Raw genomic sequence first — 13,964 nt, 5'->3', positions numbered from 1 at the left:
TAAGTGCGAAAGTAAGATCTAAAATTTGATCATGTTCTGAATTTGATATGAAGAAGAAATGTGGAGATAGAGATAGAAAATACAAAGGGGAAAAAAAAGAATTTTAAAGTTGTGGACAATATTTTTATGCAAAATAAGGCTCCTTTATAGAGAATTTTTTTAAGAATTTTGACATAGTTAATATTTTTTAAATATATAATTAATGCTATTAGCCGTCAAAAGTAACTAAATTTTACTCCTATAATTTCTCATTTTCGTTAATACCAAAAGTTTATCCTATATTCCTATATAATGACATTATTACACAAAGTCAACACAGTGAATGGTCTTAAGTTCTGACTCTGAACGACCTTTGGTAAAATTCCAACCCGATACTCTAATGAAGAAAAGACAAAACAAACTTACTATAACCCGAATTGACAGAAATACCCTCGTTTAATTCAATCCTGGTGCGAGGCTATATCGGTCATTACAGTGCTCCACTGATCATTAAAACGGTATAAATGAGTCAACGAGAGCATTGTTTCTCTCGGCTCCAACTTTAATTTTCTAACAACAACCTCCACTTCCATGGCGTACAACCCGAGCAGCAATGTTCGGATGGACGCGCAGGCCGCGGCGGAGAAGGCCGTTTCGGTTATCGGGTTCGGGTACGATCTGACGTCGGATCTCCGTTTGTCCGCCTGCAAGCACGGCCCCTCAGGGTCGGGTCTCATTGAACTGGACCGGACCCGCACCAAGGACTTACTGGTTCCCGGAAACGTCGTCGTTTCCCGCGTGCCTTCCTCCATCAAGTGCGATAAAGGCGAGCGTACCAGATTCAGCTCCGACGCTCTCACCTTCAATCAGGTACCAAAAACGTTTTAATTCTTTCTCTTTTTTTCCGGATTTTATCTTTTCTTAGAAAATTAATTCATTCCTAGTTTATTTCTCGGTGCTTCATTAGATAGAGAATTCTCGTGATTTCATCTTGGAATGAATTATGACTCGGTCAATTTGCAATTATTACAAATGATCACACATATGTATGTATAATGAATGGTTGTATGTGATTTTATTAATTAAATAGTGCATTTAAACACGTAGCATTAACGAAATGTAGGGTAACAAATGATTTCATTAGTGATAATGTACGCGACACGTTGTTGGATTAGTTGTGTTTCTAATGGGGAGATATATAGGAATTAAATGCTACTATGCCTACTGTCTCAATTATTAAAGAAGTAAAGACAAATAAATATTTCCTGGTCATTATCGGGTAAATATGGACTATATCAACAACTAGTTATTCAAATTTGGCGGCTTATAACTTAATTTATGCTTTAAATTTTTTCTTCCTTTTTCCCGAATATGGTATATTTCTGTAACTTACGAGATGAAAAATGAAATTTTCTTACATCTCTGATGAGGGCAGCTGAAGTGTAAAATATGGTTCGTAATTCATAGAGAGCTGTCTTGCAACTCTAATCTAGTAATCTGGAAGTCAACTTATGACCTAATCCTTGTTGAATTTGAGTGGTTGAACAAATCTGATGGCCCAAATTTCCTTTTCTTAAGATTTCTTTGTTTATTTTGTATCTCAAATGGCATTATGATATGCTGTATAATGTTGACTATGTCTGCATTTGTGTTTACTTTGTAGTTGTCATTCATGAATAAGGCTTCTATATATTTAGTGAAACAGAGAATGAATCAGCGACTTTATCTAGCAGATTTTGTAATATTGATCACGAATTAGTAATGTTTAGATTGCATCACTGACAAATTAACAAACAACGTAGTGTTTTCCAAAACTAAATCAGCATGTTTGGCAGTGTGTAGGAATACAGCAAGTTTCCATCTCTTACTGAAAACATATAAATTGCGGTGTATTAAATGGGAGGAAAAAGTTTTGGATGATCATCTGTGCGTGTAATGTGATCATCTTCACCACATTGTCGAGACTCTTACAGCGTCCTTGTTTCCTTGGCTTAAAATGTCCAGATGTCAGCGCATTTCAACCAGGAGTTGTCTCTGTCCGGGAAAATACCGTCTGGTCTGTTCAACACAATGTTCGGCTTCAAGGGTAGCTGGCAGAACGATGCGTCCACCACCAAAATTCTCGCATTTGATGGTTGGTTTATCGGTTTATACACAATTGAGTTGGAGAGATCTCAAATAACTTTATGTGATAGCGTGAAAAAGGAAGTGCCAGCTACATGGGATCCTGTTGCTCTCGCTGAGTAAGCTCCGTCACTTGAATCTCATTCATATTGCCAGAATCTTGTTAGTAGAAGTCCTTCTCCAGTATATATAAATCTTACTTGCTAAGATCTCAGCTTATGGCCAAAAAGAAGTATAAATCATATAAAAAACCATACTCTACTCTACATTTGATCTAGAGCCTATATCTGCATCTCATTTCAGAAATAGCTGAGTAGCTAAACCTGACTTGCTAACCATCACAGGCAATCACGCCCTTTATGAAGTGATCCGAAGGACACTTCCTCAAAGATTCGAACGATAGTTTGATATGTTTCCGCTGCTTTGTAGCATCTATTGTCTTAGACTCTTAGGTTGTCAAGTGGTTTTCTCAGTGAACACATTAGATATTCCTGATAATTGGTTAATATGCTAATGACTGATGGCCTGAATTTCCAGGTTTATTGATAAATACGGTACTCACATTGTTGTCGGGGTTAAAATGGGAGGTAAAGATGTAATTCACATAAAGCAGCTTCAAAATTCAAATCTCCAGCCTACTGAAGTGCAGAAATTGTTGAAGCAGTTAGCAGATGATCGATTTTGTGAAGATGGAGACAGAAACTCAGCAGCTAACTCAGATATTTCATCAACAAAGTCGAAGGTACTTGGAAAATTAGAGTCCATACCATATTAGTGCACTTGAAAACATACTCAGATGTTTAACACAGACGAACTTCCAGTAGATTGCAGTGTACTTAATAAACCATGATCCCCTGCTTGCAGGTTGAACAGTCCATAATCTGGGATCTGCAATTACCATTTGCAAGTACAGTGAGACCGCCCGTTGTTTCCCACTCCAAAAATGATGTAAGTCTACATATCAGATTACTTGATAAGTAATTCGACTTCAATCGTTCTTAACAACCAAGTATATTGCTGCAGGATTTGTTGAGCGTTCATGTCGGACGAGGGGGTTTAGATATCTCTCAAAGCCATAATCAGTGGCTTTCGACAGTGTCTCTGTATCCCAATGTCATATCTATGTCCTTTGTGCCTATTGTTTCCCTGCTAAGCGGCGTCCGAGGCAGTGGTTTCTTAAGCCATGCGATCAATCTCTACCTCCGATGTGAGTGTGCTATCAAGTTGCTATATATATTTATATTTTTCACATAATTACATGACACAATAAGTTGAAAGAAAGAATGGCTATATCACTATTTTGAGAGTTTGTAATCGACCATTATAATATCCTCTTCTTTGTGCAGATAAACCGCCCCTAGAGGAACTCGTCCAGTTTCTGGAGTATCAGTTGCCTCGGCAGTGGGCACCGGCATACAATGATCTTCCTCTCGGCCCTCGTCGCAAGAAAAAATCATCTCCTTCTCTCCAGTTCACACTATTGGGTCCTAAGCTCTATGTCAATGTTGTCAAGGTAAACATCACTCATAATCTTGTACTAGTTTTTCGGACTTGCACGATTTCCTTAAAACGACATTCAAATGTGTAGGTTGATACCGGTAGCCGGCCTGTGACGGGCATCCGGTTATACTTGGAAGGAAAGAGGAGTGATCACTTGGCAATTCATCTGCAGCATCTGTCAACACTCCCCGAGTCTCTGCAGCTCTCGCCCGACCATAGTTATGAGCCGGAAGACGAGTCTCTACACCGCGGTTACTTTGAGCCGGTGAAGTGGAGTATATTCTCGCACATATGCACTGCACCAGTCGAGTACCACGGGGCACGGATTGATGACTCCGCCTCCATAGTGACGAGGGCGTGGTTCGAGGTCAAGGGCATTGGAATGAAGAAGGTCCTCTTCTTGAGGCTTGGGTTCTCGATGGTGGCATCAGCAATCATCCGTCGGTCCGAATGGGATGGGCCCACGGCAACGTCAAAGAAGTCGGGATTGATGTCGATGTTGATGAGCACACCATTTAGTACTGCTCTGAACCAACCTCAGAAGCTCCCGCCCAAGGTGGATTTGAACTCTGCCGTCTACCCGGGAGGGCCGCCTTCACCGGCCAGAGCTCCAAAGATGTCGCATTTTGTTGACACCAAGGAGATGGTGAGGGGCCCCGAGGATACGCCGGGGTATTGGGTGGTCACCGGAGCAAAGCTCTGCGTGGAGAATGGGATGATACGAATCAAAGTGAAGTACTCGTTGTTGACTATAGTTTGTGATGACTCTGTTGATATGATATGAGGAAAGTGTGCGTGTCAAGATCTTGTTTGTACATTTTGTGTACATTTGCCCATTCATATAGCACCCAAAATATATTTTTTGTTGTAGCCTTAAGCTTGAATTCATTTATATGGACACGTAGAAGAATAGCATAATCAAGTAGTGATTACAATCTGTCAAAGAATGTGTAGCAGTTGGAATACTCATTGTTTCACTCTATGTATACATGTTACTCGCCAACTTAAATCAAAATCAAATACACACATACAGATTAGGAAACTTGAGAGTGATTGATTGAACGATTCTTTCTATTACTCTACCAAAATTGTGAAGTAACTCGGTTATACAACTGGATGTTATGGGCGTCTATTTAACTTATACACAATTTTTTTTGCGATTGTCTGTACAATACACTCGTACAAGTGTTCAATTAGAATATATGAGTGATCCGCAAGGTAACCTCATCTAATTTATAATTAGATTTATAAATTAACTGATCACTGAATATCACGATAGGTATTTGGCTCTGCTCCGCTGAAAAGAACCGGACCGCTTCTACCAACCAGCAGCTCCCAAGAAACTGTTGCAGAAAACATAAGAGAAAAACCCTAAGTATTAAAAAATAAAATAATACAAGAAAAATTTCCAACCGAAATGAAAATCAAAATACGATGTAGATAGAAAGATATAGATGGGTGCTTAATTATGAAAAACCTGATGTGGCGGACGGAGAAACGCGAATACAGAGCTCGGAAGAAAAAATTGGCTCCGTGAAGGAACACCACAACTCCGGTGCACCCCAGCAGGAACAACTCCAGCATCTCTCCGGCTAGTTTTCCGACAACTATTGCAGAAACTATTAAACCTCGTCGTCTAACGTAAGTCGCTTTTGGTTCTTATCTCTATGATGCTATCTTTTTATGCAGAGTAGGAGAAGGAGAGGAACAGAGAACGCTTTTATCCTTTTCTTTCTATCTTCTTCATCTTTATTCTCCTATAAATAAGTGACAATTCAATATGAAAAATATGACGTGGACTTCACATCCAATCACGATTATATCGTTTTCTTTGGGCAATTATTGGTGGATTAACTCTAGCAAAAAATCCGACTTAAATAAACTAAGTCGGTGGCCGATTGAAATGTTCTCGCAGCCTGTTTTTCTATTCAAAGATTAAAATGATGGTTTCTTAATGGGACAAAAATATACATTTACGAATTCTATGCAGAAAAATTGAACATAGGATAATACTCGTTTAAAAAGGACCGTCCAATTAATTGATTTGATCCCACATTCGCTTTATGACCATCTCTGGAAAGCTTTTAATCATGCTCGTAATACTGTTATTTTGGAATTTTTTCATATTCGTCGTTACGTCATGAGATAAATAAAGCGGTTCTGCACATGATGTCATGATTCAGAAGTCAGACTTTTCTACTTGGCTCACAAATATTGTTGTTTCCGATATTAATTAATGATAGTTTGTTTTCCCCTCAAAAAAAAATAATTGATTTGATCCTTTTATCCGATTCAATTTCGTCTTTCAATATTACAATACACATTTAGTTAGACTTATAATTTAGCATAAGAGATTATCAAACTTTTAATTTAGTGGACAAGAACAGCCATGGGACCCGAGCACTTATTTTTAGTACTGAAAATCTACCGCCAGACACCGATGCGGCGCGTCGGCCCCACCCCGCCGCCCACCTTATCACGATTTAATTTTTTCAATCACGAATACTAGTTTATTTCCTCTTCTTTTCACAACATTTTCTCCACTGCACTCTGCTTCTACATGGCGCAGCTCAATGGAATTAGAAACGAGTAGCGTTTCATGTGGAGATGCTGCAACGTATTAAGTCGTGTGAAATTTTCAAATTCAAATTCTATTAATTCGACATTAACTCAAAAAGAAATGTTAAGAGATTTGTCTAGTACATAAAAAAGGGACACAACAATCTGTCGTAATGATATGCTTCTGCAATGGAAAATAATGACGCCAAGAAAAAAAAAAAAAAGGCCGAGAGAGAGAGAGACTGAATATGCATTTCTAATCTGTTTCAAGTTTTCTTTTTCTTTCTGAAGGAACAAACTTTTACAAGTTACAATCAAATTAAAATCTGTGAATTGAATCATTCCTTGCCCAGATTAATGTACACTAGTTCAAATTAATTTCCTCACATCCCTCTTCACTAGCAAGAAATATTCATATCTTAAGCAGTGAGACGTTTTTAGGGAAGCACAGCTCAGTTTCAGCTCACACCAAATTATTCTTGTCAAAATCATACTAGCCAAGATATAATACGTTTGTCACAGCTGTCGAGACGCTCTTTGGGTGGCCGAAAAGCTTACCACATTCAGTGATCGGCTAATAGAGTCGACGCGAGCAGATCCTGCACGAAAACAGCTCTTCCAGCTGCCTGGCTCATTCTCTGTTCCCGCTCTTCACTACTCAAGCAAGACTGAAAACTGCACAAAAATGACAAAACTGAGTCGAGTATTACACAAACTTGAGCAGAACTTCGTCGTGGTTCCAAAACCACATGGACACACAAATCAAATTTTCAGTTCTCATTCATGAAAAATCGGTAATATTTTGCTGCAACATAAGTTTTCAGATGCAAAATAGTGTAAACATAGCCCGTAAAATGGTTTTGAAAAATCGAAATTGGATTGGTACCTTGATTTCCACATATGCTGAGGTGCCACATTTTTGGCAGAATTTTCCTCTAAACTCGACATCAAAGATTTTGAAATATCATCATTTTCAGATGTAGGGAAGTTCAAAACAAGAGAGCAGAGAAGATTATCATTCACGGCAGTAGATGAAGCTGCACTGGTCGACCGAAATCCACTGCCTCCTAGAAGCACCTGTAAATGGGCCTCTCTGAGATCCCTCCCCAGTTGGGAGAGGGCTTGACTATTGGGAAAGGGAACTTTACGCAATCGGCCACGACGCTGCATGTAGCTGTATGTTAAAGATATCCTTGGTTGTATTGGGGTATGAGCACATCAAAAGTATTTTCTACAACTGAAACCAAAATACAAATAACAACGGTATTCTCAACACAAGGATATCTTGAACAAGTGTCCATGTTGCAGTGTGAGATGGCTTATCATGTCACCAGCAACTTTAACTGAACAAACAGGACAAACCTGCAAGAAAAGGGTAAATGTTGTATGATGAAAGAGATCAAGAGCTAGTATTCTTTTTCAAAGTAAGAAAGATTTACAATCAGGAAATATCGATGTATTTTGGCGTCGTTTATTTCTCATGCAACTTAATATCGTAACGAGTAACTGAGCCTGCAGATCTACGAGGATCTGCTTTGTTCCACAACCAACGAAACAATTTATACCTCATGCTTTCTTACATGGGGGCATGGATCTTCTCTCTGCAATCCATGCCTTACACCACCTTCTAGAACCTCTGCTACCACTACCATCCAGGTGTAATGGCCGATTAAAAAACCAACCAAACTTCGTAGTGATAAATAAGCATCCAATTGGATGATTAGAGTGCAGATCGAGTTATCCGTCACTCAGGTGAGGAATTTATGATCGATACAACTACACCTCCTAAAATGGGTGATGCGGGAGTAAAACATGGCATCAATAGACAAGTTGATACATCAAGTTTGTGCCATTAGTTTTTGTCTATTAGATAATATTAGGCTGCAACAATGGTGAATTGGTCACTAAGAGGGTGTTTACTTTGCATGATTAATACTAGGATTTCTTCAATCTCACCCTTTCAGTGAAAAATGAATCAAACAAAACTAGCTCAAATGATAGAAATTATCAAGGGTACTGGGATATCCCAAAGTTCCAATACATCAAAGTAAACAAGGGATTAGTCTTACTATTTTTATCTATCAAGGCTAATCCTCAAGAGTAAACGCTCCCCAAAATTAACAAACAAGCTTCCGATGTAGAGTTGCAGACTGCAGTTAAATGAATACAATCCAGGAAAACTAAGTTTATGGAGCTAAAACTCTAACAAAAGACATGGCCAAAATAGGCTAGAAAACATGCCCAAATTAAACCAAGTATCACAACCCTTGAAAATGTCCCTAACCAAACCAAACATTTCCATGAATAGATAATTCTTAGCTGGAATAGGATTACCAAAATTCATAACATCAAGGTTTTGGCTTTTTCTAACAAACGAATCGAATCTACCAATAAAAATGACAACAACTCCTGCAATTTGTAAATAAAACATCAACAAAAATGAAATACACAAATAAAGATCTGAAAACTCACGGCGGATTTGGACTCATACGAATGCTCAGCCTCCAGATGTGAGCAAAGGGATGCTATATCCAACTCTTCATAACAATACGGGCACAGGTAGTCGGGTCGGGCCTCTTCCTCACCGTCAAAATCTTCGATGTTAAACCGATCTTTATAAAAAAAACATAAGATTCAACAAAATAATAAGAAAAAAAATGGAGGAAAAACGAGGAAACAGACCCAATTGAGAGTGATGATTATTGAACTGCCTCTTGGCGGCGGCGAGGCGCATCGTCCAGAAATCGGAGTCCATGAATAAATAATTAGTGAAGAAGAGAAACAAGAAGGGGCTTCAAAGATGGTGGTTTTATTTCCTAAGAAATGAGAGAAATCGAGAGTCGAATTGAAGGAAGGAGAATGGAATGGATTTCCCTTTACGGTTGAGCTATAGAATGGAGGGATGGATTTTGATTCACGTATTAATTTGCGTTAAAAGGCTGATCTTCCGACAACAATTTACAGTGCAATTGTAATTTTTGCAAAGTTTGGGCAGTGAACACGAAGGTGACGTCGAGAGAAAATGTCGGTATTTATATTTGTTAGTACAAAGTTTCAAACTGTTTTAGTCAGGTTTGGTCTTTCGGTTATTGCATTACATGATAAAATTCCATGGTTAAACTTTTTGTACTTGTGTTGAGGTACAAGGATAAAATTCTTGGAATGATCTGTATATAATGCTTGAGCTTTTTACTTTGAAAGATTAATTTTGATAAATAAAAATAATAAAATTAATTTTTTATCTATTTTGTTGAATTAAAATTTTGAGATATACCAAATTTTTTTATTATTTTTATCATTTAAGCTAATTTTGATTGATTCTTATCTCATCAAAAAATGAGATTTGAGTAATCTTACTTTTAAGGATAAAAATATTTAATCATCCAATTTATCAATTATGTAGCTTTATTTTTTTTTTTTAATAAATCCGCAGTTTAATAATACAGCTTTATCTAAAGTGAGATTGTATAAAGGAGTTTCTTTTGTCTTCAACTTTAATTAAACTTTAAAAACTTTGGCCCCAAATTAAAATCAATAATGCTTGAGGCAAAGAGATTTTTTTCTAATATTCTCATAAAAACTCCAAGTTCTCATTGGGTATCAAAGTATTTGAATCACCCGAAAACAAGTTGTCCTTAAAAATATTAAGCTTTTAATGTTTTTTATACACTTCTTTTTATATAATGCTTTTGTATTTATTATGATAATATTTTTATTGTCATAAATAATTTAGATCATCAAGATCTACTATTGATTCATCACCTTATTGGGTAAATTTTAAATTAATGTCTGAATTGCGGAAATTAAAATTATCGCTTACCTATGAGATTCAAACTAAGGATCATGAATTTACCCAATAAAGTGATGAATCAATCGTAAATCTTGATGATCTAAGGATTAACAAAGTGACAATAGTTCGTATTTTATATTTTAAGAGTTGTTTTATTTTAGCCTTCACATATATATATATAAGCTAATTTGTATGCCAAAAAAGAGTAAACCAAATCTTTGTTATTATTCGCCTTAAAAAAAATCTTTGTTATTATTATTATTATTATTATTATTATTATTATTATTATTATTATTATAGATAGCTTTATATATATATGTAATTAATTTGCTTAAAGAATTTTTATATTTAAATTAATTTTCTTAATTAGTGTCAATTAATAGATTATCTTTTTAATATTTGATAGTTTAGGTATATACACGTATAATGCTAGGGTCTCTATAATTAATGGAATTACATTATCCTATATATTATTGTTTAAGGAATATTAACTTTATTTATGAATGTTGAGTAAACTCTTTCCTTACATGAAACATATTTTTTTATGATATTTTATATGCAATTTAATTATATTATTTTTATTTTTACAAATTTAAGCATTTAGAAAAAATTTCATACGATGTACCGATTTAAGAATGTACATGTAATTATAGATGCATATATTATAATATATACAAATATAATAATATTATATTTATAGATTGTTAGTGTACGAAAAATATTATCAAATTGGAATATTACTTTACTTACTCGTACGAGCCCATCGAGCTAATTCGTAAATCTATAAAATTAGCAAGACTCATTTAATCTATAGATTTTTAGTCCTAACTTTCTAAAATTAGCCCATTTTTTTTTCTAAGTTATAAAAATTTAGCCCTAACTTTCTAGTTTTTGTAATTTATTATGATTAATCTATAGATTTTTAGTTAGACTAACATCCAGGGACGGGGGTAGGGGGGCTAGAGCACCCTCCCAAATTTTGAGTTTTTTTTTTTTTTTTTAATTTTAAAATATATATAGATATATGTTTATACCTATTACTCCCTCCGTCCCACTAGACTTGGCACACTTGCCTTTTTTGTTTGTCCCATTAGAATTGACACTTTCCTAAAATAGCATGTGGTCCCTACTTTCTCTACTCACATAAAATAAGTGGACCCTACCAACTTTACACTATCCTCCCTTTATTCTTAATCTCCGTGCCCAACTCAAAAGTGCCAAGTCTAGTGGGACGGAGGGAGTATAAAATAATTTTGTTTTATAAAAGAGTATTTGGTTATTATATTCTCTCATGTGTACTTAATTTAAGGATAATTTTGTTATTTAAAACTATATAATCTATGAAATATTGTTTGTTATTATTACTATTATACTTGTCTTTTAATAAAAAATGCCTAATATGTATGAAATGCTAATTTGTAATATATAGAAAATATATAATCTATAAACATGTTGTTTGTTATTATTATTATTATGCTTGCCTTTTAATAAAAAATGTCTTAAATATACGGAATGTCCAAAAAATTTTTGTGATATATTAAAATTATATAATCTATGAAAATATTGTTCGTTATTATTAGTATTATGCTCGTATTTTAATAAAAAAAATAGCTTAAATATACAGAATGCCCAAAAAAAAATTCTCGTCCGTACAAGTTCAGCCCCCCGAACTTAATTACTGGCTCCGTCCCTGCTAACATCCCATATATGTATGTATGTATGTATGTTAATTAATTAAAATATTATACCTTATGTAATATTTTTGTTTTTTGACTTAATTATATCTTATAATATTGATTAATGTAGATACCTACAATACAGAACCGATCACCTACCCACCGTGGGCAAGCATAACGTGCCCACCATTGATGTGGCAATTTTAATTAGGAAAGATAACTAATAAATCTTACTCTAATTAAAATTATCTTACTATAATTATAATTGCCACATCATGGTGGGCACATTATGCATGCCCACGGTGGGTAGGTGATCGGTTCTGACCTACAATATACTACTAGTAGATTAAAAACTGAGATGTAGTCAACGACCTTTTCCGAAGTAAATAAAATTGCTAAAATAAATAAAATTACCAAGACTAGCCCCCAATTCGAATCGCGAATTTAGGGTTAGGGTTTCTCATCTAACCACTGGCCCAAACCGAATCATCTAAAACCCAAAAACTCATACAATTTCTTCTTCCGTCTGTTCCCTAGCGTCATTTCTGTCCCCGCTTATGGAAACCAAATCCGCATCGACAACGCCGCAGCAAGATGGCGCCGCCGCCGCTAAGAAGCCGGGGCTGCGGAAGCCGGTGTTCGTAAAAGTCGACAGCTTGAAGCCGGGAACGAATGGGCACACGCTAACTGTGAAAGTAGTGACTGCCAACACCGTTCTCAACAAGAAGCCGCGCAATCCGACGTTTCGTGGGCCTCAAAATCAGAACACGAAAATCGCGGAATGCCTGGTTGGCGACGACACCGGAACGATCCTCTTCACCGCCCGCAATGACCAGGGTATGGCGTTACTTTCTCTCTATCTTGTATTGTTTTTGTTTAGAAATAAATTTCCTGTTTTTGGTATGAAAATGTTAAATGGAAGTTTAATTTATTTAGTTTAAAGGCCAGTGTGGAACAATAAAAAACTCCACATTTAAGAAGGGCTGAAAGTGGTTCTCATTTGAAAATTGGTGTGATATGTTCGTGTTATGCATTTTCACTGGCCGATTTATCCAGACCTCTGTTGCTCGTTTATTTCTATTTATATTTCTCTCCTATTCATAACTTTGTCATGCATTTTTATGCTTTAAAATGATTCAACGTGGTGGTGACTTCATTTTAAGCTACCTATATCAAAACTGAATGTCCTTCATCCCCATGTGAGATCATTTCTTAAAATTCTTTCTGAATGTACCCCAATTTCCAAAATCTTGTCAAATTGAAATTTCTACAGATTCTCACGAGGATGTGCTCTACTATTTCTGTCTGCGTGGCTTGGTGGAAGCCTTAAAATACCTAGATTATGGAACATTAATTTTGACACATTTTATTTTTGGGTTTTGATAATTTATAATTGCAATAATAAACATAAAGACCGCTCCGCGAGTACTTGAGCCCAAGACCTTTGCCCTCGGGTATTATACGTTTGTATGTGTCATTTATCTGGTGCAGTTACAAATTTACAATGAGCTTGAGACCCCGTACATTTTAATTTTTGGGTCTTGCTCCTCACAATTTTTGGCTTGTGTTGAGGCATGATCAAACATGTTCTGGAAGCATACTGGTTTGCATATGATGATATGGATATTATATACAATCTGAGGTGCATGTTGAGGCTTTCTTTGAATTGCAATTTAGTCTTTTAGTTTGTTTACCTGTGGTATGAATTAAAGATGAATGTGTATTTGTTGATGAAAAGCTTTTCTGAACTTGCAGTTGAGATGATGAAGCCAGGTAACACAGTGGTACTCCGAAATGCAAAAATAGACATGTTCAAGGGATCAATGAGGCTGGCCGTCGATAAGTGGGGCCGTATTGAGGTTGCTGAACCAGAAAAGTTTGTGGTCAAAGAGGACAACAATTTATCCCTAGTGGAGTATGAGTTGGTTAATGTTGTGGAAGAATCTTGAACACGCACGCCGTTTAGTCCATGTTGGGGTTCAATTTTACTTTATGGCTTCGATCTGGTATACTGATTTCTCCGATTAGTTTTTGTTTTTTTGTTTCTCTCCATTAAAGTAATTATCGTGTAGGACTAAGTTAGCTTGGTTTTAATGGTTGATGTGTAAAAAGATGGACCTTGATTTGTAGCACATCTCTGTTAGAATTTTGTCTATTGATAGATTTGCTTGTCAGCAGCATATGTAGTCAGCCATATTGATCATTATCTCAGCTCGGAGTTACACATCTTTCTTACTGATTTAGCTTTACAGTTCGTGTTTGAAATCGACTAGACTACCTTCGAGCCATTGTGATGAATGTAAATGTGGGTGGTGTTTCAAGTAGCCATTCATCAT

General features: G+C 36.1%; 3 protein-coding genes across 4 annotated transcripts; 2 read left to right on the top strand and 1 right to left on the bottom strand.

The window, feature by feature from the left end:
* The first annotated feature begins 525 nt into the window (after positions 1–525).
* LOC130985477 (MACPF domain-containing protein NSL1) lies at positions 526–4,480 on the top strand. Its single transcript, XM_057908468.1, has 7 exons — positions 526–849; positions 1,984–2,222; positions 2,641–2,845; positions 2,968–3,051; positions 3,127–3,310; positions 3,450–3,616; positions 3,692–4,480. Exons 1-7 carry the CDS (start codon positions 571–573, stop codon positions 4,385–4,387), a joined length of 1,854 nt encoding a protein of 617 aa, XP_057764451.1. The 5' UTR covers positions 526–570; the 3' UTR covers positions 4,388–4,480.
* Positions 4,481–4,656: 176 nt separating this feature from the next.
* Positions 4,657–9,227, bottom strand: LOC130985478 (protein DEHYDRATION-INDUCED 19-like). Of its 2 annotated transcripts, none has more exons than XM_057908469.1 (6): positions 8,845–9,227; positions 8,635–8,774; positions 7,447–7,524; positions 7,049–7,332; positions 5,081–6,837; positions 4,657–4,946 (listed from the first exon to the last, which is right to left on the bottom strand). In XM_057908469.1, the coding sequence occupies exons 1-5, from the start codon at positions 8,915–8,917 to the stop codon at positions 6,726–6,728; spliced, it is 687 nt and encodes a 228-aa protein (XP_057764452.1). In that variant the 5' UTR covers positions 8,918–9,227; the 3' UTR covers positions 4,657–4,946; positions 5,081–6,725. The 2 variants fall into 2 exon arrangements, with proteins under 2 accessions (XP_057764452.1, XP_057764453.1); XM_057908470.1 differs by having other exon boundaries at positions 8,635–8,756; positions 8,845–9,204.
* Positions 9,228–11,972: 2,745 nt separating this feature from the next.
* On the top strand, positions 11,973–13,856 carry LOC130985476 (uncharacterized protein At4g28440-like). The gene is made up of 2 exons (XM_057908467.1): positions 11,973–12,465; positions 13,384–13,856. Exons 1-2 carry the CDS (start codon positions 12,186–12,188, stop codon positions 13,575–13,577), a joined length of 474 nt encoding a protein of 157 aa, XP_057764450.1. The 5' UTR covers positions 11,973–12,185; the 3' UTR covers positions 13,578–13,856.
* Positions 13,857–13,964: the final 108 nt, after the last annotated feature.

This window comes from Salvia miltiorrhiza, chromosome 5, assembly GCF_028751815.1.
Source record: "Salvia miltiorrhiza cultivar Shanhuang (shh) chromosome 5, IMPLAD_Smil_shh, whole genome shotgun sequence".
NCBI classification, from domain to species: Eukaryota; Viridiplantae; Streptophyta; class Magnoliopsida; order Lamiales; family Lamiaceae; genus Salvia; species Salvia miltiorrhiza.
This window is presented reverse-complemented; position numbering and strand designations above follow the sequence as displayed.

What these genes read in the sequence shown, in the direction of transcription:
- LOC130985477 (XM_057908468.1), top strand. Translation starts at nt 571, where the DNA reads ATGGCGTACAACCCGAGCAGCAATGTTCGGATGGACGCGCAGGCCGCG. An exon ending in TTTCCCACTCCAAAAATGAT is followed by an intron (nt 3,052 to 3,126) that starts GTAAGTCTACAT and finishes ATATTGCTGCAG; the next exon opens with GATTTGTTGAGCGTTCATGT. An exon ending in GATCAATCTCTACCTCCGAT is followed by an intron (nt 3,311 to 3,449) that starts GTGAGTGTGCTA and finishes TTCTTTGTGCAG; the next exon opens with ATAAACCGCCCCTAGAGGAA.
- LOC130985478 (XM_057908469.1), bottom strand. Translation starts at nt 8,917, where the DNA reads ATGGACTCCGATTTCTGGACGATGCGCCTCGCCGCCGCCAAGAGGCAG. An exon ending in TAATCATCACTCTCAATTGG is followed by an intron (nt 8,775 to 8,844) that starts GTCTGTTTCCTC and finishes TTTTTTATAAAG; the next exon opens with ATCGGTTTAACATCGAAGAT. An exon ending in CAGCATATGTGGAAATCAAG is followed by an intron (nt 6,838 to 7,048) that starts GTACCAATCCAA and finishes ATTTTTGTGCAG; the next exon opens with TTTTCAGTCTTGCTTGAGTA.
- LOC130985476 (XM_057908467.1), top strand. Translation starts at nt 12,186, where the DNA reads ATGGAAACCAAATCCGCATCGACAACGCCGCAGCAAGATGGCGCCGCC. An exon ending in CACCGCCCGCAATGACCAGG is followed by an intron (nt 12,466 to 13,383) that starts GTATGGCGTTAC and finishes CTGAACTTGCAG; the next exon opens with TTGAGATGATGAAGCCAGGT.